Source organism: Notothenia coriiceps, unplaced genomic scaffold, assembly GCF_000735185.1.
Source record: "Notothenia coriiceps isolate Sejong01 unplaced genomic scaffold, NC01 NC01_scaffold00037244, whole genome shotgun sequence".
NCBI classification, from domain to species: domain Eukaryota; kingdom Metazoa; phylum Chordata; class Actinopteri; order Perciformes; family Nototheniidae; genus Notothenia; species Notothenia coriiceps.
The window spans coordinates 21345498-21371425 of NW_011369945.1; the positions used below are offsets into that span (position 1 = coordinate 21345498).

The 25928-nt window shown below is 40.6% G+C and overlaps 2 protein-coding genes across 4 annotated transcripts in view; one reads left to right on the forward strand and one right to left on the reverse strand.

The window, feature by feature from the left end:
- The window catches only part of sidt2 (SID1 transmembrane family, member 2), a 21219-nt gene extending 8898 nt beyond the window's left edge, over positions 1 to 12321 (reverse strand). The window contains exons 1-20 of one of the 3 annotated variants that reach the window (XM_010793873.1): positions 11563 to 12321; positions 11349 to 11470; positions 9171 to 9335; positions 8974 to 9019; positions 6372 to 6473; positions 5968 to 6051; positions 5694 to 5859; positions 5100 to 5193; positions 4614 to 4669; positions 4350 to 4376; positions 3178 to 3216; positions 3009 to 3086; positions 2814 to 2876; positions 2355 to 2470; positions 2155 to 2228; positions 1977 to 2043; positions 1819 to 1892; positions 1596 to 1719; positions 1206 to 1323; positions 799 to 935 (exon numbers count right to left, since the gene is read on the reverse strand). In XM_010793873.1, the coding sequence (XP_010792175.1) occupies positions 799 to 935; positions 1206 to 1323; positions 1596 to 1719; positions 1819 to 1892; positions 1977 to 2043; positions 2155 to 2228; positions 2355 to 2470; positions 2814 to 2876; positions 3009 to 3086; positions 3178 to 3216; positions 4350 to 4376; positions 4614 to 4669; positions 5100 to 5193; positions 5694 to 5859; positions 5968 to 6051; positions 6372 to 6473; positions 8974 to 9019; positions 9171 to 9335; positions 11349 to 11470; positions 11563 to 11799 (1989 nt within the window). In that variant the 5' untranslated portion in view covers positions 11800 to 12321. The remainder of the gene's footprint in view (positions 1 to 798; positions 936 to 1205; positions 1324 to 1595; positions 1720 to 1818; positions 1893 to 1976; positions 2044 to 2154; positions 2229 to 2354; positions 2471 to 2813; positions 2877 to 3008; positions 3087 to 3177; positions 3217 to 4349; positions 4377 to 4613; positions 4670 to 5099; positions 5194 to 5693; positions 5860 to 5967; positions 6052 to 6371; positions 6474 to 8973; positions 9020 to 9170; positions 9336 to 11348; positions 11471 to 11562) is intronic. The other 2 variants (XM_010793874.1, XM_010793875.1) reach the window with 2 other exon arrangements.
- A 2332-nt stretch (positions 12322 to 14653) lies between these two features.
- sik3 (SIK family kinase 3) overlaps positions 14654 to 25928 on the forward strand; it is a 31580-nt gene continuing 20305 nt past the window's right edge. The window contains 3 exon segments of the mRNA XM_010793871.1: positions 14654 to 14986; positions 24792 to 24908; positions 25433 to 25496. Of these exon segments, the coding sequence (XP_010792173.1) occupies positions 14696 to 14986; positions 24792 to 24908; positions 25433 to 25496 (472 nt within the window). The 5' untranslated portion in view covers positions 14654 to 14695.

A 25928-nucleotide genomic window follows, 5' to 3' on the forward strand; every position in this document is an offset into this window, starting at 1 on the left:
TTTCAGATTTACCTGCTGGAAGGACTGCACCGGTGGAAGGAACCAGGACCGTGGTACTGCTGCCCTGGGTACTGGACCATCTGCTTTACGCAGGAACTCAGGGGACTTGCTTCACTGCGTGAACAATAACTTTGAGAAGCTTTTTGGAAGGAAGATGGTTCCGGAGTTCTGTCCACCCTCCCGTTACACTGGTAGGCCTTTTTGGACACGTTTGTAATTTTTAAACGTTTAAACAATATTTTTAACGGGCCTACCTTCACGGTCTACAACCCCACCAAGCACGGACCCGGTCCCACCTTTACGGTCTCCCTCAGGACTCTCCGACCCTCGGACGTCCTGGGGCTCGGGCGTCAGTGACCACCCCAGCAGAGGACTACGGTCTTCTTCGGGAGTCAAGGGGTACTGCAGGAGTACGAGAAGTTAGTCGACTCGTCAAAGAGGGAGGACTTAGCCCACGTATAGGACGTCACGGACCTGGTCAGACGGCCGGTTGTCTATGACGTACGGCTAATCAAAGAGGACTTTGCTATCTCCTTTTCACCTTATAATACCCTTTTTTACNTGTGGATCACAGAGAAAACAATCCAGAAGACCGTGTTTCCTTTCCCAAATACCTGAAAACAGAGCATCAAACACATACAAAATGTTACTTGTCTACTACATGGTGTGTGTGTGTGTGTGTGTGTGTGTGTGTGTGTGTGTGTGTGTGTGTGTGTGTGTGTGTGTGTGTGTGTGTGTGTGTGTGTGTGTGTGTGTGTGTGTGTGTGTGTGTGTGTGTGTGTGTGTGTGTGTACTTACCACTCCCAGCACAGAGAAGAAGATGACCCCGGCCAGGCAGGCGTATGCAGTGTAAGCACTTGCGTTGATGTCTGGGTGTCTCTTCTGATACAACTTTAACACACACAGCCCAGCAATCATGTACATGAAGGAGGTGTCTGCAGGAAATGAAGAAAAAGATGTCAACAAAACATATTTTTGTCGTATAAACATCACAAGACCCAGATTATTTGCACAGAAGGGCATCGGGAAACTAAACTGCAATTTTCCATAAAAGTGACTTTAGCGTGGAATGGTAAACCTCTGAAACTAATATAGAGGACAATCTGCACAAATGTTATTCCGTTGGATCAACAATGGCTGCAGGTGATCTCAGAAAAAGGATTGTGGTCTGTGTGTAGTCAAAAAGAGGACCCATGCAGTCTTACCGAACTGGAAGTTGGTGTAGTTGGGACAGACGTGGTAGCATGCGCTGAGCAGACCCTCCATCATCAGAGCCGTTCCCATGGCATAATACAGACCATAGTGCTTTGGGATACCACACTCCTTTTGGGTGGGAGAAAGGAACATTGGGTTATAATTGAGCAATGAAGTTCAATAAATAGAACATTTGACATTGTGCCTGTATACTCCCTTCATTACTTCTTATTTATTGAAGCAATAAGTTACCAAATTGTGCTAATTTAGCTAAGATACTGTTTTCAATCACAAAAAATGTGTATTTACTTTGGAAACAGAGCTAAAAAACCCTCTTTGCTGGGTGACACACACATGATTATAAGTGTCTCAGTGTGTTAACTTCTGTCCGTGTTACTCACCAGCGCGTTCAAATCGTTGCGGAACAGGGCCCGATTGTGGACGATATCTTTTTTGAGGATGATAAGGAGGAAGAGGAATCCCAGCAGCACGTAACCGAGGTTACTGAGGATGTTGTTGAACGCACTGTGTATGAAAAATGGTGTGTGACAAGGGTTTAAACACCGATATGTAACCTTCTAGCCATACTGTGGTTACGATAATACATTTGGCATCCAAACGCACCTCAGAGCTCCCAGAGGGTGGGCACACAGGAAGTTGTAGTAGCAGATGTCCTGGTTTCCTGTTACATTCACCACCTGAAGAAAGAAAGAGAGTCAGTTTACCTTCCATCTTTATTTATCATATTTTATTTCACAGTCGTCCATGTCTCATCAGCGTACCGTCTGGTAGGTGATGACCAGCTGGACGACTGGCAGTGCATAGAACACAGCAATAGTAGCAATGTTCCTGAAGGGAAAAGAGATCATTATTAGACTTCCTCTGAATTGGGAGGATTTAGAAATCTTCACAAATGTATCATTGTACTTCATTAAATTGTATTCTAACCACGATCCTCACCAGAAGTAGATTTGGTATTTCTTGCTCAGAATCCTCTTGTCTTTGCGGGACAGGTCAGACACACATAGATATTTCTGTATTCAGGAGGGGATATTATTACACGTCATTACTCGTGGAATTAGCAACGGAAAGGAGAAGTGATATTTAAACATTGTGACAAAACCAAGCAATGTGCATTGAGATGGAGGGACTGGGCAAACCTTGGTGCGGACGATGTTTTTGTCTGAGTTGATATCGTCCAGCGTGTCATAGTCGTCCTCCTCCACAGAGCTCAGAGACTCGTGCCTGCTTCGTCCAACGCCGTCCAGCGATCGCTCTGATGGAGAGAGAAAGGGAGTTCATGGAAGAAAAACAGAAACAAGCCTCTCGTTTCATTGGTGGGACAATCTGGTGAATTACATGGATTCAAAGTTGTTGTTTTTTAAAGATGCAAAAGGTGTTTCAACACATCACACCTCTTAAAAAGTATTTGCATTGCAATGATTGTTGGTACTCTGATCCACCTAGTATCAAAAAAGGTTTTGCTGTTTATTTCATTTGAATCAGATTAGGAATTTGCCACCTCCAGGCATCGACATTTGAGTCTCATTGATGTTTGATTCAAACGGCGCTGATTGGTTTGGTGCAACTATTAAAACGATTTTGCGGCAGTGTGTCACCGATGCGGATGGCTATGTGGTGAAGGTGATAGAGGATTGTGCGACGTTTGAAAGGCTTCTGTCCTGATGAACAAAGACACACAGAAGACAGGTGAGGGACCAGAAGAAGCTCATAAGAAGCTAACTGCAAGCCAGGCTGTGGAGACATACTGCAAAGTGAGAGGGGTGGGACAGAGGAAATGTGTGTGTCCATACCTATGTATCCATAGTTGTTGTCAGTGGATGTGGCGCTGTCAGTGATGGCCTCTGAACTGAGAGTGCTAACGTTGTCAGCTGGAGAAAAAAACAGAAGGATTTTTCATTATTATTATTATTCATAAAAGCTACTGTTAAAGAAAGACGTAAACAAATCTCCGAAACTCACCAAAGGATCCATATTCATACGCTGAGGCTGGAGTTTGGCCTGTGGAGATAAGCACGCACACATTTAAAAACACATTTAAAAGTATAGGTGCACACAATGAGCACCACTTCAACCAATACTTGTTAGTATCTTAAAGCTCCCATGTCATGGCCATTTCCACTGATCATAATTCCATTGTTGACGTATACTAAAATAGAAAAATACTGTGCAATTTTCCAAACTCACATTGGTTTCGCATACAGCATCTCTGTAAAGTATGTGTATTCAGCAGTATTCACTTTCTCCACTAAACGGCTTGCTGCAGCTCCAACGAGGCGTTTTGGGGAGGTATTTTCTGTTTTAGAGTTTTACTCGCTACAGGGTGTACTTTGAGGGTTTTGACTCTGCAGACCGTTTACATGCAGAAAAACCTTCATAACACACAAGGGGACGGGTAATAACCGGAAAAGCATGACATGTGACCTTTAAGGCTACACACTAAAACACTACGTTATTAGTACATGAACACAGAGAGGTGAGGGATGCAAAAACACATGCAGGGCTCTAATTATTTCAGGCTCTAAATGCCTACATTTGACAGTATTAGGATGACAATGTGAGTGGGGAATGCTGCAGAATTTGTTGCAAAGAGTGGCGACTGCTGCAATGAAAGTGAATAGTTTAAAAAAAGTCTCATGTTAGCATACACTGCAGTGAGCAGACACAGATACACACTGAGGGGTAGAGTTGGGCTAAAGAACCACAGAGGAGAATATATTCATCTCAGTAATTAACTACTGTATTTTTGATCTTGATAACTTCTATTTCATCCTTTAGTTTGTCCATTGTGTTGTTCGTATTGTTGACTATAATGTCATATACTGATGTGTCTCTTCAGTAAACAAACAGTATAGCTGGGAGAAATAGTAGAATGTGTGAGAAATACAGGAAAACCTAATAAAAGTGAGTCATGTGTATCTGTATCTGCAAGCCATAAAAGCTTCATTTACTTGAAATACTATCATTTTTATGTTACGACACAGCCTCTAGAGCTCTATAGTCAATCACATCTCTTTATTGTTAGTCAATGAACACTGTTTATATGGCAGGAGAGTTATAGTATGTGAGCTAATGCAGGCAGAGCCTCTACAGACAGTTTTAAGTGCCAGGCAGGAGTAACAGTGTCGTTATACCATCTCCGTTCTTCCCAAGCAGAGAGGCTGAACCACACATAAGCATGAGGGAGAGAGAGCGAAAGACACACATTCATTACACAGAAATGTTTAACTCTACATTAAAACAGTTAATGTACTACTATACTGTCTGTTAGGGGTAATCTAATAAATATTGCACCTTCTCTCCAGTACACGTTCACAACTTTAAGAACATGGTACACTCCACACACCCTCTTACGAGCCCCTAATGGGCCGATCCATCGTAGCTAGTTGCTGGGTTACCTGTTTCCGCGGGCGACATGTCGGCAGGAATCTGAAACGCCTCTCTTTTCTTCATTCTGCAGAAAAAGAGAGGAAAACAAATTAAAATCATTTGTATTCAGTGGAGTGCTCCTCTTGTGGTGCAGTTGTATAAATCTACTTTCTTCTTAGACACCCACTCACCTGGGTTGAACTGGGACCAGAATAACCACATGTATACATTGTGAACTTGTAAAGTAATGTTCTTTTTCAAAGGGCTTAACGATTTTTAAACAAAATATATCCAGAAAACCAAAACACTTAAGGTAAATACTCCAGTCTCTGTGGCTTCATCTGCTGTAATGACAATTGAAGGCGAGATACATGGGAAGTTTATGTATCACTGCAAAGGATTTAATTATTCAAATATACAAATGCAAATGATCTCAGCAGTGAAACAAGCCTGGGTGTATGAAGTGTTTGCAACTAACTGTTGATTTAGTGTCAGAGAAAAGTGCTGAATCTTACCGCTTGTTCTCCACACAGGTCATGAGCAATACGAGCAGATAGAAGGAGAGGAAGATGCCCAGAATGAACAGCATGCCCCTCACATACACCTCCGCTGTGTGGAGAGAGACATACTGTTAGCATATTAACATTATAACACTGCAGGACCTCGCCTGCACTGCAGAATGAAATGATATATCATCATTACAGCTTACAATTGGGGGAGACATACATTATACAACATGCAGCATGCATAAAAGCAACACTCGTTGTTTTGCATTATTTATTTCTCTATTAATTCAATTTCTAGAGAACAGAATGCTCGTTTATTACTTTTGGGAGACCTGGGTTTAATGAAAATCATCCTTCAAAATATCATAACTTTCCCCCAGTTGCATTGTATATTGTGCTGATATACCGAAAACAACCTTTTACTGCAATGGCACAATTATAAAACTAATGGTGAACCTGAACCCGTATGGAAGCTTCTTAACTGTGGGCATTTAACAAATTCATTTTCCTCCAAATAATTCCAAAAAGCTCTGTGGTTTACAAGAAATCAATAAAGATTATTCCTCCCTCTGAACAGTATATATTTGTGAACATGTGACTTACAGTTGATAGCAGGGGTGACAACCACATCGATGAGCTTGCTGCGGTTGCCGGCGTCGATGAGCTCATCAGGACGGAGAGGGTAGAATCGCAGCGGACCGCCACACGCCTCGTCCTCTGTTTTTACCACTACCACCACATAGAAGCTGTTGCTGGGGAAATCTTTTCTCTAAATGACAGAAAAGGACAGAATATTATGATATATGTTGTAATGGAAGAGCTGTATGCTTTGACACACAAGCTTTGACCATGTGAGCGACTGTGTGTCAGACCCTACCTGCACTGTGATGGCGCCTTTTTTGGTCATAGTCTGGTACATCCCAATGAAGGCCACATTGTTGTCAAGGTCATAGACTGGACACTAATAAGAAAGAGACAAGAAGAAAGACAAGCATGGAATATGAAACACAAAGACTTCAAAGATAAGATGAACAGGATTGCATAAAAATAACAATATTATATCAACCATTAACAACAAAGGTGATTCAAATATTAGTTAATCTTCTCAGAACATCATGAAATTGACAGTGTGGGCTCGGTAATGCACCGACATTGTCATGAACTTCATTTTGCCCTCGTGTGGCCAAATGGTGGTACTGCATGCTGTCTACAATGCAGGGGCCATTTGAGGACATCGGAAGTCTGGTTTGAGGGGATGATGTAGGGAGGGGGAGAGTGTACCTGGATGTCCTGGATGGACATTACGGAGCAGGGAAAGGTCATGTCCGAGTTGACCTTGACGATCACAGTGTCCACCCCATCTGGGAAGACATACTTGAAGTACTGAGAGAATGTGCAAAAGAAAGAATAGGGAAAAATATGAATATGAAGAAACGATCAACCCCTTTTTTATGTTTCCTAGCTTTTCCTCACTATCTTTATAATGCTTGAAAGAGGTTGGGATAGACAAAAAATGTGATGGAACATAGGTAAATAAACTGAAGTACTGGTACAACAATTACCAACCTGATGGATTAAAGGGTTATGATTCAAGGGAGAGGTGCTACAAAAGGTCATAATGAAAAACTAGTTTGTTCCTCTTTTCAGTAAAAGCAGAACGTGTTAGTCCAAAGGATGAAAAAAATGAAGTCACAACATGCTTAAAGGTGGGTAGGTAATTTTGGAGAAACCAGCTCGAGTGCACTAGAATTTGAAAATACACAGCCGGAAAAAATCTGCCCCTTCCTTACAGAGCCCCTCCTCCAACACACACAAACCTGACCAATGAGGGCACGTGATAAGTTTCTGCACAGATGGAAGGCTGTCAGGCAGGTAGGCCATCCAGTTACTTTAGCCGGGCCGGCTAAAATGATTGGTCGTGCTTTTTACAGTACTACGGCTTCCACAGAGGACATTTTTTTATGGATTTTTTGTCAAAGCACTTAAGATATTCATTGCTATCGGGATGTTAAGAGCATTCCATGGAATATAACAAAAAGTGTATCTCGAGCCGGTTTCTCAAACTTACCTACCCCACCTTTAAGAATTGTGTAAAATGTGAAATTCCCTTTATTCCTAATTATGCTTTCCTAAATCCACTATCATCGCTGTACCCAAGTCTAATAAAATATCCTGCCTCAATGACTACAGACCCATAGCCCTCACATCTGTGGCGATGAAATCATTTTGAGCGCATCACTTCCTCCAGCACCTAAAAAACCAGCACCGTCAACCCCTCTATGGACCCATATTCAATGGTTTACAGAAGCCAACAGATCCGTGGATGACGCTGTCAACCTGGCAATCCATCACACTCTACAACACCTGGAATCCCCCAACACCTACGCCCGCATCTCGTTCCTGGACTTCAGCTCCCCTTTCAACACCATCAACCCGGAAAAACTCTTCAATAAACTAATGGACATGAACACTGACCCCTGCTTCTGTCACTGGATCCACAGCTTCCTCTGGAACAGACAACAACGGGTCAAAATAAACAACTCCACATCTCTCCTTCTGCACCTCAGTATAGGAGCTCCACAAGGCTGTGTCCTATCCCCCTGGTTATTCTCACTCTACACAAACCAACTCACATCTCAGCACTCCACAGTCAACATATATAAATACGCAGATGACACAACAATAACAGGACTCATCTCAAATAATAATGAAACACAATACCTCACTCAGATCCATCAAGCAGTCACCTGGTGCTCAGAAAACAACCTCATACTTAACACAGCAAAAACCCAATAAATAATCATCGACTTCAGGTGAAAGCCACAGCCCAAATCACCTCTATCTATCTCCGGCAAACTCATTTCCACCACAGAATCACTCAAATTTCTTGGCACATCTTTCTGCGGCAGCTCAAGAAATACAGAGTGAGGAAACATCTCCTAATCCAGTTCTACACAGCCATCATCCAAAGCATCCTCGCATCACAGTCTGGTACAGCAGTTCAGACAACCTCTCTCGGAATAAACTTCAACATATCGTCAATAAAGCATCAAAAATCACCTGCAGTCCTCTTCCATCACTCGAATCACTTCACCACCAACGAATTTCTGACCCCTCCCACCCAGCTCACCATGTCTTCCAACTTCTGCCCTCAGGGAGGCTGCCCTCAGGTCACTGTCCACCAAAACCGCCCGCTTCAAAAACAGCTTCTTCCTCTTTGCAATACGGACACTAAATGGACTCTAAATAACCCCAATGAACAATCACAATCAATCACACCTTGAACTTTATGTATATATGTCATGATGTATGTATTTGCCCTGTGCTGTGTGTTGTACTTTTTATTGTCTGTTTATTGTATGTTGAATTCAATTGTATGGAACAAGCTGTAATAATCTGCACTGAACACGAATTCCACCAGCTTGGCTGTGTGGTCATTAAAGATTCTAATCTAATCTAATCTTCTCTCAGGTTTCTCGTCATTGATAACCTAACCCACACACTCTCCCTGTTTGCAACCTAGATATCAGTGAATAAATGTTCAGTTTGTAGAGTAGCACGTGCTATACTAAGAAACACAAGGGGGTTTTAACTCCAATACCTTGACTTGGGCTCTGTGTATCGGCCGATAAAAAGTACGAGTGTATAATAATAAACTGTATGTATCACTGTTGGGAAGTGAAAGGAATATTTTTTTATGTGTGACGCAGAATCAGGCTTGACTTTAACATTGTATTACTTACTTTGTAAAACAATATATAACAAAGAAATACCTTTAATAAATGTACTCGCTTTTTCCATTGCCACCAATACTGGACGCATATATGCAGTCGGTATCGGATCTCTAATAACAACACAAAGCTTTGGTATTGAGCTGTAATACCTGAGGTTGGGAGGGTGACGCGGTGAAGCTGAATTTCGTGTCCGTCCTGTAATCAAGGTTAAGAAAAACATGTCAGACATACCAGTAACAGACCTGTTTGTGACTTTAAATCCTAGCTTAAAGTAACATTCATGAAGCTGAGAATGCAGATAGCTGCTACACCGTGTGTTTGTGTGATTCTCTCAGATGTCACTCACTGCAGGGTGAAGCTTTCAACACGGCTGACCCTGAGCTGGTAGTTTGTTCCCTGGCTGGACAGGGTGGACACGTCCACAAAGAAGAACTGGTTCTCCGAGGAGGCCCGGGTCGGAGGCTGGCACAATGTCCGGCCCACATGATTGTAGGGATACTTTCTCTGGTATCTGGAGAGAGATAGAACAAAAATAAACTCAAGTTACCATTCAACAGGTTTGAATTGGATGACATGAGTAAATCTATGTTTTCACAAGAGTTTTGAAGATTTCCAAAAATCGGATGTCAAATGTTCAGCTTTAGAGCTAATTATCTCATCACATAGTGCTCTACGGTGAGTGACATGCATTTCTGGCAAGTCTAGAGATTGTCCTGAACATTTTGATATGTAACAGAAAAGTTGATTTAAGGAGACATCTAAAAATCAAGAAAATACCCTTAGACTCCAGAGGGTTAACAAGTATCTACACATGCATGGAAAAATACTTTGAACTAAGTAATGGATGAATGTATTATAAAAATCAAAGCAAGAAAATGTACTTGGTAACTGAGGATGGAAATTATTTTATTAGATTACTTAATATAATAGCAGCATACGACATTACCAAGGATTGTTGTTTAGGAATCAGATGACCAACAGTAACTAAATAATGCATATTGAATTAGCTTTGAGCACAATTAAATCAATACCCAGCTCTAGAAAAATGTTTGCAAATGCAAACAGCATAGATCAAATTGAAGTGGGAATATTTAAAAAAGAACATGTAACAGAAACTACATGAAACAGAAGAAAGAAATACTGATGACTTTGAGGTTAGCTCATTTACAGTAAACTGGGCTCCTCAGAAATCTTCACACTTGAGGATCTTAAAAGGAGGAAGTGAAACACCAAGTTTTTTTAGTCATCTGCTAAAACATGCATGGCCATGAGACTGCACAGGCAAGACTGCAGTGAGGTTATTCTGGTGTTGCACAACCACACATAGTACCTTGGAGTGTGGGAGACACATCGCAGATGGGCTGTGAGCCAATAGCTAATAAACAGCTGAACTTCTAACCTGTTATGAAAAAGGCTGTGTGCCTTATAACCAATGAGAAAACTCCGGAGCATATTTAAGGCTGTGTTGTTTAGTCCCCACATTGACAACTGGTGAGTCTTAGTGCTTGCTTACTCCATCAAAGAAATAAATCATTTGGATTCTATCAAATGTCCACATACAACTATGATATCTAAATAAGCAATATTCCTAAAAATGCAGCATCTCTTGGGATACATTTGACCCTGGATCTAAAAACACATCCTTCTCCAACATATATCCAAAGAAAAAGCACTGTTAGCATTTACAGATTTCCTTCACTTATATGGTTATTAATCACAGCTCTTGACAACAGACAAGAACATTAGCTCTATCTCATGACCAGAAGTCATATCGCTTTACTGTCTAGTGAAAGCAGCAACAGGACGCCATACACTCCCTAGGAGAAACCTTGGAGTATTGCTCTCAGTATCATCTAAGTGTCTGCAGTCAATTACAAGAACATACATAAAAGCCTAGTTTAACAGACACAAGCCTATTCATTGGGGTGGAGACTTCCATAATTGATTTTTGTCGGTGTAAGCATTGTTTCAAAAAACATTACAACATACAGCTCTATCACAACCTACGACTGGTTAGTTCCCTTTCTTTTCTAATTCTCTATAGAGACGTTTTCACATCTAAACACATTTGAGTGTGTAGTTGTTCAATTTACCAAAGAGGAAGTCGTGTATGCCCTAATGGTTTGGAAAATGTATTTGGTCTATGAAGTAGAGTGGACTGTACTGATTCATTGCACAACCATGTGTTGTATAAGGACAACAAACTATTATTGTTAATTATCCTATTAAGCAAATATTAGCCCTGCTCTACAATTCACAGAATATAATTGACTAAAACCTCAGAGGATTTAGGGTAATAGCTAGGATGTTGCTATGGCAAGCAGAAGCCAATAAGGCATTATGCTGGTAATCAGGTAATAAACTGGAAATGTTGTCGGATTGTTAGGACTTCAGAAGTGTTTCAGGAGGAAAACATTAAGGGTGAGTTTAGCACATTTAAGTGAATGACCAAAAACAAAGTCTACATCAGATGTTATGATTCCAGATGTGTCACAACTAGGGCATGTAAAGTTAAAATACTCACAGGCCTCTTAAAATGAGAGGGATTTGAAAGGACAGCACAGCTTGCTTCTGTCGTACCACAAACAATATGGGACTATCAGAACCTCGTGACAACACGTCCACAGTCACACGAACTCCCTCCGTCTGACACCCAGAGAAATAGAAAACAAACATATTATTCAATTGCGTCATATTAAGCTATAAACAAATGTAGCAGTTTGGCGATGTAAACTCACCTTGTTCCTGGAGATAGTGTGATTAAAAGCATAGATGGTCTGGTTCTGACTTGTTACAGTGTCATTGTATGTCACATCAAACTCGGCTTCTTTCTGGACCACATTTGTACTCTCCTCAACCGCCCCAATGCCGCAAACACACTGGGTCACACAGAACCAGAGCAGGGCTGGTCGGATCCAACCAGCAGGTCCACAGCTGTTTTTATGTCGAGACTTCCAGCAACTCCTTAACACCATTTTGTCTGACACCGTCTTCCTAAACTGAAACGTGATTCTAGCCTGCGTGGCAATACTACTAACCGCTCCACCCCATTCATCAACAAATATAAGGATAGTTAGCTAGCTTTACTTTGGCACTGCTATAACAGACAATAACAGCTGCAAAGCTAAAGAGAAAGCTACGTGTTTACCTTTAGATACAGATTAACGGATTGTCCTATTTGCAAATAATCGAAGCTCTCTGCTGTGCGACCAAGAACAGGTTCCAACACAACACGATTGATGAAAATGATACTCAATTCCTCTTTATCTGAGAGACTGACCAGCTGTTAGCTCGCAGTGCTAACGTTAGCACTGATGGGCAGGACGTCGGTAAGGCAGCTCCATGTTTTGATCGGAGTTTTAGTTCCAGCTTCGCGGACCGAAAAATGTTAAAGTGTTCAAGTCTTTCCAATACCAGCGGTTGTCACGGCATGTGTTTGCGGCGCTGCGGCATTGTGAAAGTATTTCTCGGACGGAGAGTGAATAGATTTTGCATGTTTATGATATGAAAAATCGGAGACATTAGCGCCCCCCTCCACGCTCAGACAGTAAACAAACTGTGCGACGTCATGACGTAATGTCTCTGTCTTCCAGAACTGATTTTTCAGTAGGCCTAATCCTAAACCATGTTTCTTAAAAATAGTTAATTTAGGCAATGCAGGTCCTGTTTCCAGATACATAATTCAATTTATTCCAAATCAACCTATCAGTTTAGGCAACTATCTACAACCGTAGTGAACAGCTTTTTTCTGTAGGCCTACAAATGTATGAAATGCATTTGTACTATTTATATTATTATATATTTGTCAAGACTTCTCATCTTAATTCAATTAACATTACAAGCTCTCCACTCACTTTTAAATACACAATTCAGCTAATTTATACCAAATCAACATATCAGTTCATGCAATACAACTATTTACATATATAGTGAATAGCTTTTTTTAGTTTTTTTAGTGTCTGAAATTAACCTTTTTTGAAATTATTACATATTTTTATGAGTTCTAAACCCAGACAAGCTAACATTATTAGATCTGAAATAATTAGAAATAAAGAGTTTGGATAAAGTTAGAGTCCGCACCTTATGCCTTTTTCATAATATAAATAAAGAGCCATTGTTCCATTTGTTCTACTATTTTGATCAATAAAATGTTATTACCACATATTTGCTAACCTTTATGATAAGGAACATATAACATACATATTAGCAAATGGGATGTGATGTTATATAAGAGAGCAAAATCCCCTCTAGCTTCTGATCATTATTTGCATTTTTGGCTACATCCATATTTTGTCATAATGAGCTGTCAGGTATCATTGATCCTCCTCCCTGTGATCTTTTTGCACCCAGTTGCCTCCACAAAGTCTTCAACAGGCGGCCTAATGGCAGCCTTATACTATTTTGCATATCTATAAACAACCAAGTACTCCTATTATTTATGTTTCAGTCTTTTTGTGTCTGGGTCTGCGTAATCATAAATCATGTTTCTTCGAAATTGTTAATGGTGGCGATGCAGGCCCTGTTTTTTAGATACGTCATTCAGCTAAACACAATCAACAAGTCAGTTTATGCAATTATCTCAAACCTATTCACCTACATTGAACACGATTCTGTTTAGGGCCCTGGGAAGCAGGGCAGCTGCCAGTTCTGCTCTTATATTGTCTTATCCAGTTTAGGGTAACATGATGCAGGAACTCTTTTCTACCATGCAGTGGTGCTGTCTACAACCATGTCAGGAGGCTGTAGAATAAAATAAAATACAAACAATCTCCCCTCATATTTAAATTGCAGAAATCCAAAAAGATGTTTGTTCAATGCGTTTCGTAGTATTAATTTTGTGTCACTGGTTGGCACATTGTATAGAAGCTATCAAAAACGATATGTATATAAAAATATGTCTGTATAATAAATTACACACAAACAAAAATAATGATGCTACATGAGACGACTTTAATAATATAGTTTACACTCATATGGACAATTCAACCTGAAAGCATGGACAAAATAAGGAATAGGCCTATACTAAAACAGTTAGGCCTATGTGATGGTCCCCAAGAACCCCCCCAGTGTTTAAGCGAGAGTGTATAAATCAAAAAGAATATGTTTTAAACTAAGAATTGTTGCCTTTAATTGTGAGCAAAGAAAAAGCCTTTCATATCTGCAGGTTCAACAGAGTCTGCTGAGAATAAACAAAAATACATTCTGGTCTATTCAAGTTTTTAAGTGACCATAAATGCTCCTGACACACTTGGCTGTAGGCATACCCATATTCATATTAGTGATAGTGATATAATTTATTTTAAACTATGAAATAGGCAAATATAGGCTACTAGTAAAATGTATGTTTGGTGTCAAAGGGTTAATAACACTATGTGAACTGTTCATGAGTGTTAGATGTAAAAAGCATTTGATCAAATAGGAATACGTAGCTTTGACTCATAATAGCAGGTTGTTCACGAACACCGAATGGCCATAATTTGTCTGTCAAACTGCTTGAACGTGTGAAGAACTATTCATTTCTAGAAATATTCATGATGTCTGTTTTCCTGAACCTTCTTATGTGTATCTGTCATTTCAACGTTAGAGTGCTGTACTCCTTTAAAGCCTTACTGATCATCATACACAGTGCAGCAGTTTGCAAAGAATCACTGAATCATGGGAACCAAAGTGATAATGCGCACTTCTTTGTCGCCAAGGCAACCACAATACGTTGCTGTGGATGAAGTCATTTGTTACGCTGATCGTTGCCACGGTTACAACCTAGAGAGGGCGCTGCGGAGGAGCGTTCCACGTAAAATGACGCAGGGCGGGGGCGTGCCCGTGATGCGCGCTGCGCAAGGCTGCTTGTTGTTCCCGCAGAGAGGCGAGAAGATGGCGGCCGTGTCAAGCGGAGGTGCTGCTGGGTCCGCTGCGGCCGGGATTACGCACTCTGCCCGACCGACCCACGCAGGCATGGGCTCCCAGAACCGAGCCCAGCCACCCTCCGGTATCAGCCACTCCGGTCGCACCAGCACGGCCCCCGGGTGCATCACCAATCCCGGCCACACTTCGGCCACCAGGCCCCCCCCAGCCCGAGTGGGCCACTACGAAATCGAGCGGACCATCGGCAAGGGAAATTTCGCGGTTGTTAAACTAGCCACACACATAATTACCAAAGCAAAGGTAAGAACATTGATGTCCGAGCTTTATCTAGGAACATATACGCGTTGTCATTATTTCATTTTCGGTCTTTTCGACCATGTAGTCGGGATGACGCTGGGGCCTTTAGGCTCTGGAGACACAGCTTTGGTGACACCGCTGCTTGTTGGGGGGGTCCATCCGACACGGGGCATCACTTCTAACTACTGGATACAAGCGCTATTAGCATAGGATATATCTCGTTTTACATATATTAGGTAGTAGTGTGTTTTACGCAAAGCTCAAAAGGCCTGGGGTTAATGTATGTGTAGAGGACGGAGAGAAGGGTATTGACGAAGATGAGAAGAGGAGACAGAAATGTTCCGACTGTACGTTAGGAGCTAGCTTAGCTTACTAGCTAATTAGCTGTTTGGCTAGATGCAGATATATTTAAGGCTTGCCAACACACACGTTTAAAAGTTAGCTTGATCTTGCTACATAACTAAAGTAAAGAGCTGCTAAAGTTGATGGACGTAGTTTTTCAAGTATTATGACTCTTCACGAAATTCAACGTAAAAGTACCACTCAACTGTTTGAAGCAGATGCAGACACTAGCTGTTTTAAGTTTTACAATTCGCTTTTATCATTTCGCTTTTGTTACAACTTAATAATACAACCGTTATTTCACGGTGTAATTAAACCAGTTTGTGCACCACTTTGTATGTTATTAAAATATCACAATAACTAACTGGATGCCATTTTATGAGGCCTTTCGGACAAGAAAACATTGACATGGCAACATTTGTGGTTTGAAAACTGCCACCACACACTTTGAGTGTACGTAGATGCTTTTGCATAAAGTGAGCGACTGTTAGCAGTATACTGGATGATTGGCGAAATCAATTGCAGACTCTATTATCAACAAGTTAAATATTCACGCAAAGCACTATCATTAATGAGTAGGTGGGTTACATTGAGGTTTTCTCCAAGTCGATCTAGTGCTACAATTGTATAAGCCTGATCATTAAACTTACAATTGTACCCATGCTTTTAAAAGGGACTGTTAACATTATATTTTGACCTTTATTATAGATAGTGGAAATGTGGGACCTTACAAGTGGAAGAAGTTGCTTAACTAAGTAGTGTTTATCTTTTCTGTTGACCTTTTGGATTAGGTTCCTCAATGTTTAAAGGCTCTATTTGCCTGTATGTCGTCTCTTAACACTATAGATAACATCTATGTCTTCTTGGCCTTCATGATGGTGTAATAAAGTGCATTTGACAACCGAAGAATCAGACATACATCTGTTCTACTTATGACCATATGTTTAGGGTAGTGACATGAGAAGATGATATGAAGATTGTGATCAATATGCAATTCCCCTATAATGGATACTTGGTTAAACACAAAACAAACGAAGGGTGGCTGAGCCTAAGCTTACAAAGTACTCCTGCAACATTATTTGTATGTGTGTCGCAAGCCCACAAGTGTGCAGCTTTACATCTATGCCCTTGTTGACATACACACACACACACACACACACACACACACAGACAGACAGTCATTTGTGTGTTTTGCTCCACATCTCAGATAACCTTCCATTTAGTTTCATAAAGCCAAAATACCCTTGGGTCAGGGTAGTGTTTTTTTTCAATGCTGCAGGATATGTATCTGAAGGACTGTAGCTGTGTTGATATGACTGTAATGTAATTTACAGACTTGTAGGTGGGAGCACAGTGTTTTCTGTTTGCCATTAAAGCTATACAAAGACAGTAGCTGTGTTATAGGGTGAAAGATTGATGAGCTGTTTATGACGCTTTTCTTATGTGTAAGCCTGTTTATGCTTGCCTGGATGTATGTGTGTGTGTGTCTGTCTGTGTCGGGCTGGCTGTCTGTGTGACTGAGTGTGAGAGATGGGCAGAGGACAAAATGACCGTGGAACACGTACAGAAAGAATGAAAGAGAGTCCTTGTTTGTCGACTACTGATGGGGATCACAGACAGAGCAGTCAGATTATGGTTTTTCACCAACCAGCACCCCAGTTGCTCATGAATATTGGAGGATTGTGTAGTTTTAGATGCCTGTGGATACCATGAAGAATATCGATACGATGATCAGTCATCAGATAAAATGTTCCTAGGAGCCTTGTTTTATGGCCTAGGTTTTATAATGATCCAATGAGAAATGCTGACAAGTCAAAGGTAGCCTAACAACTCTCTCCATTGTTAGATAGGGCTGACGATATCCTGCAGTGTCACACAGCAGTGGACACGATTATTTATATTATTTGCTAATTTGTGTCTATGTTTGTTAACACAGACAGTCACACAACACACACTTTCGATGGTGGTTGGTGAGTAAGCTGCATGTGGATGCTGTAATAGTGAAAGTTAATCTCTTCCAGACAAAGGCCAGATAGCGAGATAGAAGTCAAAACATTTTTGATTGATACACTCATACAAAGATAAACACTTGAAGTTTTCTTGATTACACTATGAACTAAATAAACTGTAAAACACGTGTTTCAAATGTGGCTTGCATAGTAAACATCAACACTATTTAGATTGCAAAACAATACCATTTGTATTCAAGTCTGTCTCCATTCTTTGATGCAAATTGGTCAAAGCCAGTGTTGTTCACTCGAAGTCATGATAAAATGTCCTTGAAAGCATGTTCAAGAATGTTCATTGTGTACACATGTTGTGTATTAGGTATCACATACAGCTTGTTGAAAGCATATGTTTAGAAGCATTATTTTTCAGTTGACTGACGATATAGAACTGTTCGCCCTTCACCACAATTTGTTAGGCTATTTATCAGGTCTGTAGTTGCCTTTTTGTTTCAATGCACTTTACTTGAAATGATATTTCACATCCTGGCAACATTCCATTACAGATGGCTCGTTTGCATCCATTCTGGGCCACCATTGGCTATTGAATGGAATTCTGTTTCTCTCTGCACACTTTATTGGTTTCTCAATTAAATGTTTGATCAATGCTCTGGATGTGATATAGCAGAAATGGTTATCAGTCAGGTGTAATACAACTTTGGTCCGGCTGGCCTCTAGGTAAATGCTGAGTGCTAATATTCAGTGATGGCGACACAAGCACAGGTCTATTGTTGCAGATTTTTGTAGCAATACTCAGCTGCAGGGCAGAAATAAACAACCATATTTGTCTACTGACTAATCATTTGACATTCATTTGTTGAATGTCTAAGCATAACATTTTATATCACCAGAACCTGAAGTTTTATTTAAAGATTCCTGAATTAATCTGATTGCGTGCTAAAACTGAGAAGGATTTATTTCCACATAATATGAAATAAAATACCCTGTGATCTTGTCTCGTCTAGTCTACATTAAGCAGCAGTCACCAGTACATTTCGTAGCCTTATTCTGTCATAATAGGCTCCATCAATACGATGAATATTTGCATGTAACGTATTGTTCGTCACGTAGTCAGCCATCAGCCCTGCTTTTTGTCTTCAGTGCTGTACCTGTTTACCAACAACGTATCATACTTGCGTTGTTATTTTATTAACAATCTTTTCCTGTGGGCAATAGTCACAGTTGAATTCCCCTCCGAAAGTGCAATGTTTGCGTATGTGCAAACTTGTGTGAAATAGATTGAGGTATTGAGGTTTGGTCAGTGCCCTATTGTGACCTGACTGAGGATCAGAGACACTTAGAAAAAGCCCTCTGTTTTGTTGTGCCCTCAGCAAGGCGAGTGGTATTGGCAAAAGATGGCACTATGTGACATGTCCTGACCTGTCTGTCTGTGGGGAAGCTGCTTTTTTCCTTTCCTCTTGTTCCTGTCTTCTCCTCTTTGCTCTATAGTGTTTCAAATGCAAGGGAAGGATGAGCAGGAGGAAGAGGCCATGCAGGAAGGTAACGTTAGGTAACATGCCTAATGTACTGTGTAACTATTCCACTCACTCCCTTAGTCACTCGCGCACAGCTCTCTAAAATGAGGCATCCCCTCTCTGTTTCCCAAAGGCACACATTCAAATGTGATTTGGTTTGGGTGAATAATATGACAATTCCTGTTTTGTTTTTTTCTTGACTTATCTCCTTGCCCTCTGGTCATATACTGCTGCATTCTAAGTAGTGTTTATCTGCAGCCAGTCGGCTTCAAAAGAACACAGCTCAGACTGTGTGTGTCCTCCGGTACATGACATGAGGGAGGACAGTGTATGCTTCATCAGTACGATCCTATCCCGTTCCTGTTTCTGCCCCAGACTGATGCCAGCAGTGTGTGTGTGTGTGTGTTTCTGCATGCCACATACTGACAAGTACATGGCAGCACACACTGTGGCACTTTAAAATCACAACTTTGTGTCATCATCATCATCATCATCATCCACAGAGCTGTTTGTTGTCAGAGACGACTGTGAGTTGCCAAGGCTCCTAGTTGGAGAAAGGTCGCTCCATTGAAGTCCTACTGGTTTCCATAGAGATGATGGTGGTTCCAGCACTCAGCCACCACTTCTGAATGGAAATGGCTTGCAATTGGTTGAGCTCATTGTATGTCATGAAAAAAGCGTGTTTTAATTACGTTATTATGCTGTGTTTTATGTCACTGTAAGCTGGATGGAACCAAATTAGCCAGGTGTGCTTTGGGTTTGACATTGAGTTGATTGATTAGTGAAGAAGGTTGTAGCTCTGCCGGTTCCTATTCCTCCAACTAGAAACCACAGCTGTGATGGACAAGAGCTAAGGTCTTCGCTCGATGCTGCTGCTTCCACCATGGTGTTCATTACTGGCCTGTGTACTGAGAGTTGGTAATATAGATACAATCCTCTATTAAGGTATATGCAACATTATATATTGTGATATATGGTACATTGCTGCTAGGGGATTAAATACCCAGACTGGTTTCTTATTGACTTATGCAGCACAAATAAATCACAGTAAACTCACTACACTGACATTTATGGATATTAAGAGGCATAGCTATGTTCTATTTATGTGTTATGTTTATGACCCTAAAATATCTGGCAGGAAGATTTTTTAACATTTCTATACTAAAAAAAGGAGATGTCCGACGCACTTCCCTAGTATCTTCGATTGAAACATACTGTACCACTATGGGCAGCACAACAATGAAAAATGATTCATATTTTTACATTTGTTGTCTACTTATCTCAAATGACTTACAAGAAAACAAAATAAAAAGCAGCACCCAGGATGTTACAGTAAAACATCCTGCGTGCCATGGCATGCATCACTTACAGCAGTCCATCTCCTATCCCGTGATCCAGTCTCGGTTGAACAGAGGGCAGCAGCGTGTCGAGAGGTCACGCACCCCCGCCGTCCCGTAGTTAGTCATGCCACCAATAGTTATTTGAACATGGATGGTATGGTTTTATCAGACCAATAAGAAAAGTTTGTGTGGGAAACACTGACCCGTATACGGATATGTTTATACTGCAAAACTGGACTTGGGCTGGGTTCCTCTTTGTAAACACCAATCAACCACGAGGGGAATGTGGACCGTGCAGTCAACCGGTAGTGTTTTCTTTTGAAGTGCTCATGAGCTATAATACTTACCGGTAATTGAATATGTCAAGTTTCTTCAGGTATGTTGAAATAATTTATTTGCCGTACAGCGAATGATTTTGCATTGCTGTTAAAAATGAAGTATTCATTGATACCTAAATAAACAATATCAATTATGATGATTTGTTTGATTTTATATAATGTGTTTTTTTATTATCAGCATTGACTTGAAGTTATATTGGTTGAATTTCTAAGAAAAAAAGCTTTGGAGTTACAGTTAGCTTAGATCGCTACATTACTCAGGGGGAAGCTTCATTGTAGCTTAGCTTTAGCTCTGGTAGCTTAAGCAGCTCGCCCAAACACACATCTCCATGATGAGGCGGGTTAAGCCTGGGCATTACAGGTGTTGTAATCTGTGTCACTTGTTGATGAAGGTTAACCTCAGACGTAATAGGTGAGTGAACACAGACGATCAAGCAAAATGCACAGCTTCCTACGGTAGACGTTCCCGCATAGACCCAGTTATTTGCTTTTCTTCATTATAGCTGAGTCATGGATCTCTAAATACTTTATTTGTCAAATGCTTTGTGAACATCATGTATAACATCTTTAACTTTAATGCTGTATAGTTTTAGACATTATAGCTTTTTCATTAAAACTCTTTAAAAAAACCTTCTTTATCAGTGCAGGGGTCTAAATAAGATGTTAATTTGAAATGGACTTCATTATCCTCTACTAATTGCCGGTACGACCGGAGTCAGTCAGAAATGTATCAAAGAATTCCAATCTTGTGAATTTGGCCACTAGAGTAATAGTTATTTTATTAGATGTAAACATTTATTTTTCAGAGAGAAAGATTGCTAACAAGAATCATGGGAATGTGATGTGCTCGAGCAAATGGCTTAGGTTCAGTCGTAAATTGAAAAGGCCAGATGTTTGCTATGTAAACAGTTGGAAATTAGCATCATGTTTTTTTTACACTATTTAACTCTTTGGTGACAATAAGATTTCCCGATACCACTTTACAATAAGACTACCCTTATAAAGGGTTTACGAATAGTTTTGTTTTTCATTTATTAATTATGTTGTGGGCGGCTGTGGCTCAGTGGATAGAGTGCTGGACTTCGAATCAGGGGGTAGCAAATTCGAGTCCCACTGCAGTCAGCATGTCGTTGTGCGTTCACCCCAAAGTGTTCCTGTGGATACAAGCGTCTAACAAATGACATATAATGTAATAAGCTTATAACACATGAGATAAACAGGGCAACTTTGAGCGGTTGCTTGCCAAATCGTAAGCCCACATGTATCTGTACTGCTAAGCCTTATATTGTCTACTTGGCTTACTTCGTCTCCTTCATCAGCCACCATCCTTGGTATCTGTTGCTCACTGAGTTGATTCTCGTAAGTAGCCAATATAAGGCTTAGTCATCTTGCCAAATAGGCAGCCTGTGTTGACGTATGTTAGAACTGGTTTATAAATGGTTCTTAATGATTAATAAAGTGTTTACAACCTAATTCATAACCTAATGAAGCATTTATAAGGGTAGTCTTATTGTAAAGTGGTACCAACTTCCCTATCACACACGTCCTCATAGGGGGCACGTGTGTAGCGCAATTACATTTTCTCACAAATACATTGTTGCTCTGGTCAGTACATGTGTTGTGGTAGCACTGTGTATCTTGGCCAGCCAGTGCTTTCTTCTATTTGGTTCAACAGGAGGACATATTTGTATAAACTCCTAACAACAAGCTGTTGTTTTTCATGTGTTAAAGTTCTCAAAACAGGTGATCTGATCAGTACACATCAAGCGGGGATGCGTGAGAAAAAATGTGCCGCTTGACTACCTTAAGTGAGGTTTAAAGCTTTATAGGTTTCTTTGTAAAAATACAGTCAATTAAAAAAAAAAAGCCCCTTCTCTGCCAGCTTAACAACATTAATGTAATGGAACACATTAAAGCATTAATATTTATGTAATATATTTCTTTGATATATTTGTGTAATACAATACTAAAATAAATTGTTTTATTCTGAAATAGATCTGAAATTGAGCAGAATTAATACTTCTACGGCACTATAGTACTTGGTATCCGGTTTTTTAATCTTTTGTAAGCTTAGAAAAGTCAATTTTAGAATGAAGGACTACTTGTAAAAGAGTGTCTATACTGAAATAGTGTGTATTTATATTGAGTTTTTACAAATATCGAGTAGTTTGTATGAAGTAGATATTTTATTGGAAATGATCCTTTTCAGCTGTGCTGTGAAGCAAGAACTGAGTGTGAGTTGTGTAAGGTACAGTAAAGTGTGAAGACTCCTCCGCTGCCCACCAGCTGCTGTGAGATGGTGCTGTGTTGAGGTCACTGCCTTGTGATCTTTGGGGCTATGTGACACTGTGTGTGTGTGTGTGTGTGTGTGTGTGTGTGTGTGTGTGTGTGTGTGTGTGTGTGTGTGTGTGTGTGTGTGTGTGTCCGTCCAGATCTTTTGATGGAAAATTCCAGAGTCATGGAAGCAGACTGAACACCCTGAGAGTGCTAAAGTACAAGCTCTCAGTCACAACATATTTACTGTACCTTGGCTGGAGGCGCTAAAGCTGGAAACCCAACCTTTGAGATGTCCACTGGTCACATGGTTGTTTGTGGAAAACAGCTTACCACTTAGCATCTGCATTCCTCTAGCTTGGTGACAACATTTGTAGTTCTTTAGAGGGTTACGAATCTCACGCTGCAAGTTTTCAGTGTACGACATGGCAGTGTACTAAGGAAAGTATTTGAATCAAGACATTGCATTAGCTTCTGTACAATTGTCCTTTCCAAGTTTCAGAAGGACTAATTGTCCTTAAAATGAGCAGTGTGTGTGCACTACATTTGGGTGTCAAAGTGTGTGATCCAGATGTCCTGTTGTTACCCTCCAGAAGATACAGAGGGTGCGATTACATCAACAAAACTCGATGACTGCCAAAGCCAAGATTAGATTCCTAGAGCTTAAAATACCACATAAACACACATTCCAATCAGATGCATGCTTAAACACACATGGCAAGAGTTGTTTTTAAAAAATCCCTAATTCTTCTGTATTTTTTGTGATGGTCAGGGACTTCATGTATGACTTGTTTTACCAATTCGTCAAATATTTTTTTTTTAAAGTGTTGGTGGGTTAATCACTTCATAAGGCTGGCCAATAGTCCATTAAAATGATATGGAAACCTGCATGATGGAGTACTATATTTTTGAATGAATACTACCATGAAGCTACCATAAGACATGTTTTCTCCAATCGTACAATGCCCTTGAAGGAAAGCTACACAAAGACACGTTCTGATCTGGATCAATGCCACTGTAAGATGTGGTGTTGTGCTATCCCAGGAGGCCCCTCTTTGCTCTCCTTCACATCCCTTTCCTGCCTGCAACAGGAAGTCACCCCTTGTCGGGCTTCAGTTGACCTTCTTCATGCCTGTTATCAGGAAAGGGAGAGCTCAGGATGGCACTCAACATAATTGGAAAGATGAGGTGTGTGTGTGTGTGTGTGTGTGTGTGTGTGTGTGTGTGTGTGTGTGTGTGTGTGTGTGTGTGTGTGTGTGTGTGTGTGTGTGTGTGTGAAAAAACACAGGACGCATAGTTTTCATTTTTTCACACGGCCTCGCACTGTACCCGCTCGTCTATTTTTGGACAAAGATGTGTTTTGGGGCCGACCCATTAGCTTTGCTTGATTGAGTCATTAAAGTCATCTACCCATTCCCTAATTGGCAGCGCAAAGCTCCTGTCACACAGCATCACTGTCCACTCTGCCGGAGCCATTGTGCAGGGATCGGCTGTTATGCAACAGACGTGCTCGCAGTTGAAGGTCAGGGTTCAGGTCAGGTTACCCAAACAAGCACATTGGTTAACAACACACAGTTTCATCAATCTTAAGAATTGTCAACATCTTGCGTTTTTAACTCTGTTTCTATGTTTTTACATGTTAGTTACTGGCATAACGCGTTGTCATGTTAAATTGAGTCTTTCTGACTCACCCTCCCTTCAGCTCTTTTTAGTGGTTATTTTCTTGGCACATTGCCCTTCTATGATTATGTCATCATAGCAATATTGCAAGGGCACTGCGACCAATCCCCCATAATCGCTGTCTGACGTGAATGGATTAAGTTGTATTTGAACACACAAGAGCTGATCAACAACATCTTTCTTGTTTTGTCTCCCACCTCTCTTCCACTCTCTTTTTGCTTCCATGCTACCTCTTTCCCTCACTGTTCCCTCCTTTATCTCACCATCTCTCTTCACCACTTCCCCCTCTGTCCTTCTCTCATCATTCATCCCTATCTCTCCCTGCATCCCTTTTCTTGTCTCTCTGTCTCCAGGTGGCTATAAAAATAGTGGATAAGACCCAGCTGGACGATGAGAACCTGAAAAAGATTTTCAGAGAGGTGCAAATCATGAAGTTGCTGAAGCACCCCCACATCATCCGCCTCTACCAGGTACACAGCCGCACTCACCCACAGATGCTCTCAGCTCACATGTCACGCCTGAGAGCCATGGTTCAATAGGAAAAGGACACAAATACATTGTGTTGATTTAGCACGATCTGAAGTAACCAACCGTTTTTTATGGGTTAACTTTATCAAGTTGTTTGCAATTCCAGCGATTTATTTGTAAACCTAGAAGAAAAAAATACTGTTTCTATGTTTAAGCTGTGAACATGATTTTTCACATTTACACCGAATAAACTTGTTACAAGCCTGTCTTTTATGGCATCTTGTCTGAAACGGCCCCTGGCAGTTAAAACATAATCGAGTCACTCTGCCACAAAATGTAATGTTAAAACCCTCACAGATACGCTGACTGAAAACTGCACTGAGTTAAAGGCAGCTTTTTTCTATTTAAATCTTCCCCAGTGTATGGCAAACTGTGCTTACTCATTGTGTTGTGTAATAGGTGAAACCGCCCATCCCTGTCAGGGTCTGTGGGTCCTGGTTGTTATCATTTGTTTATATCTCTCTAGGTGATGGAGACGGAGAGGATGATCTATCTGGTAACAGAGTATGCTAGCGGTGGAGAGATCTTCGGTAAGGGAGTTCCCCACAGTTACCTTGATCTAGATTGTCCTCATCCTCCCCTTTCCCTCCGCTTTGTTGGTTTCTCATATCATGTTTACCACTGTCATAACACAGATTATGTATATTTTAAAAACTGATTTTTCAAAAATGTCTTACAGGCCTTCAAGGTCTTTAAATTGTCTTGCAAGTTTACCCAGTGAAAATCTAAATCCAGTTAAACATTTTCGTTATAAGAGGGTTTACTTTTCACATTTGTACGTTGGCAATGCTTCTCCATTCTTGTATTGCTGTTTTGTTTGTTTCACTAAACGCTTGTTTTTATGTTTTGCCAATATTAGCTTCCTTTATTTGTAGTCGTATCCCTTTCTGTAACACTTATGCTATGTCCTATTCCTCAGCTTTCTTAAGTGATAACAATGAAATCCCTTCTACATTTCTCCT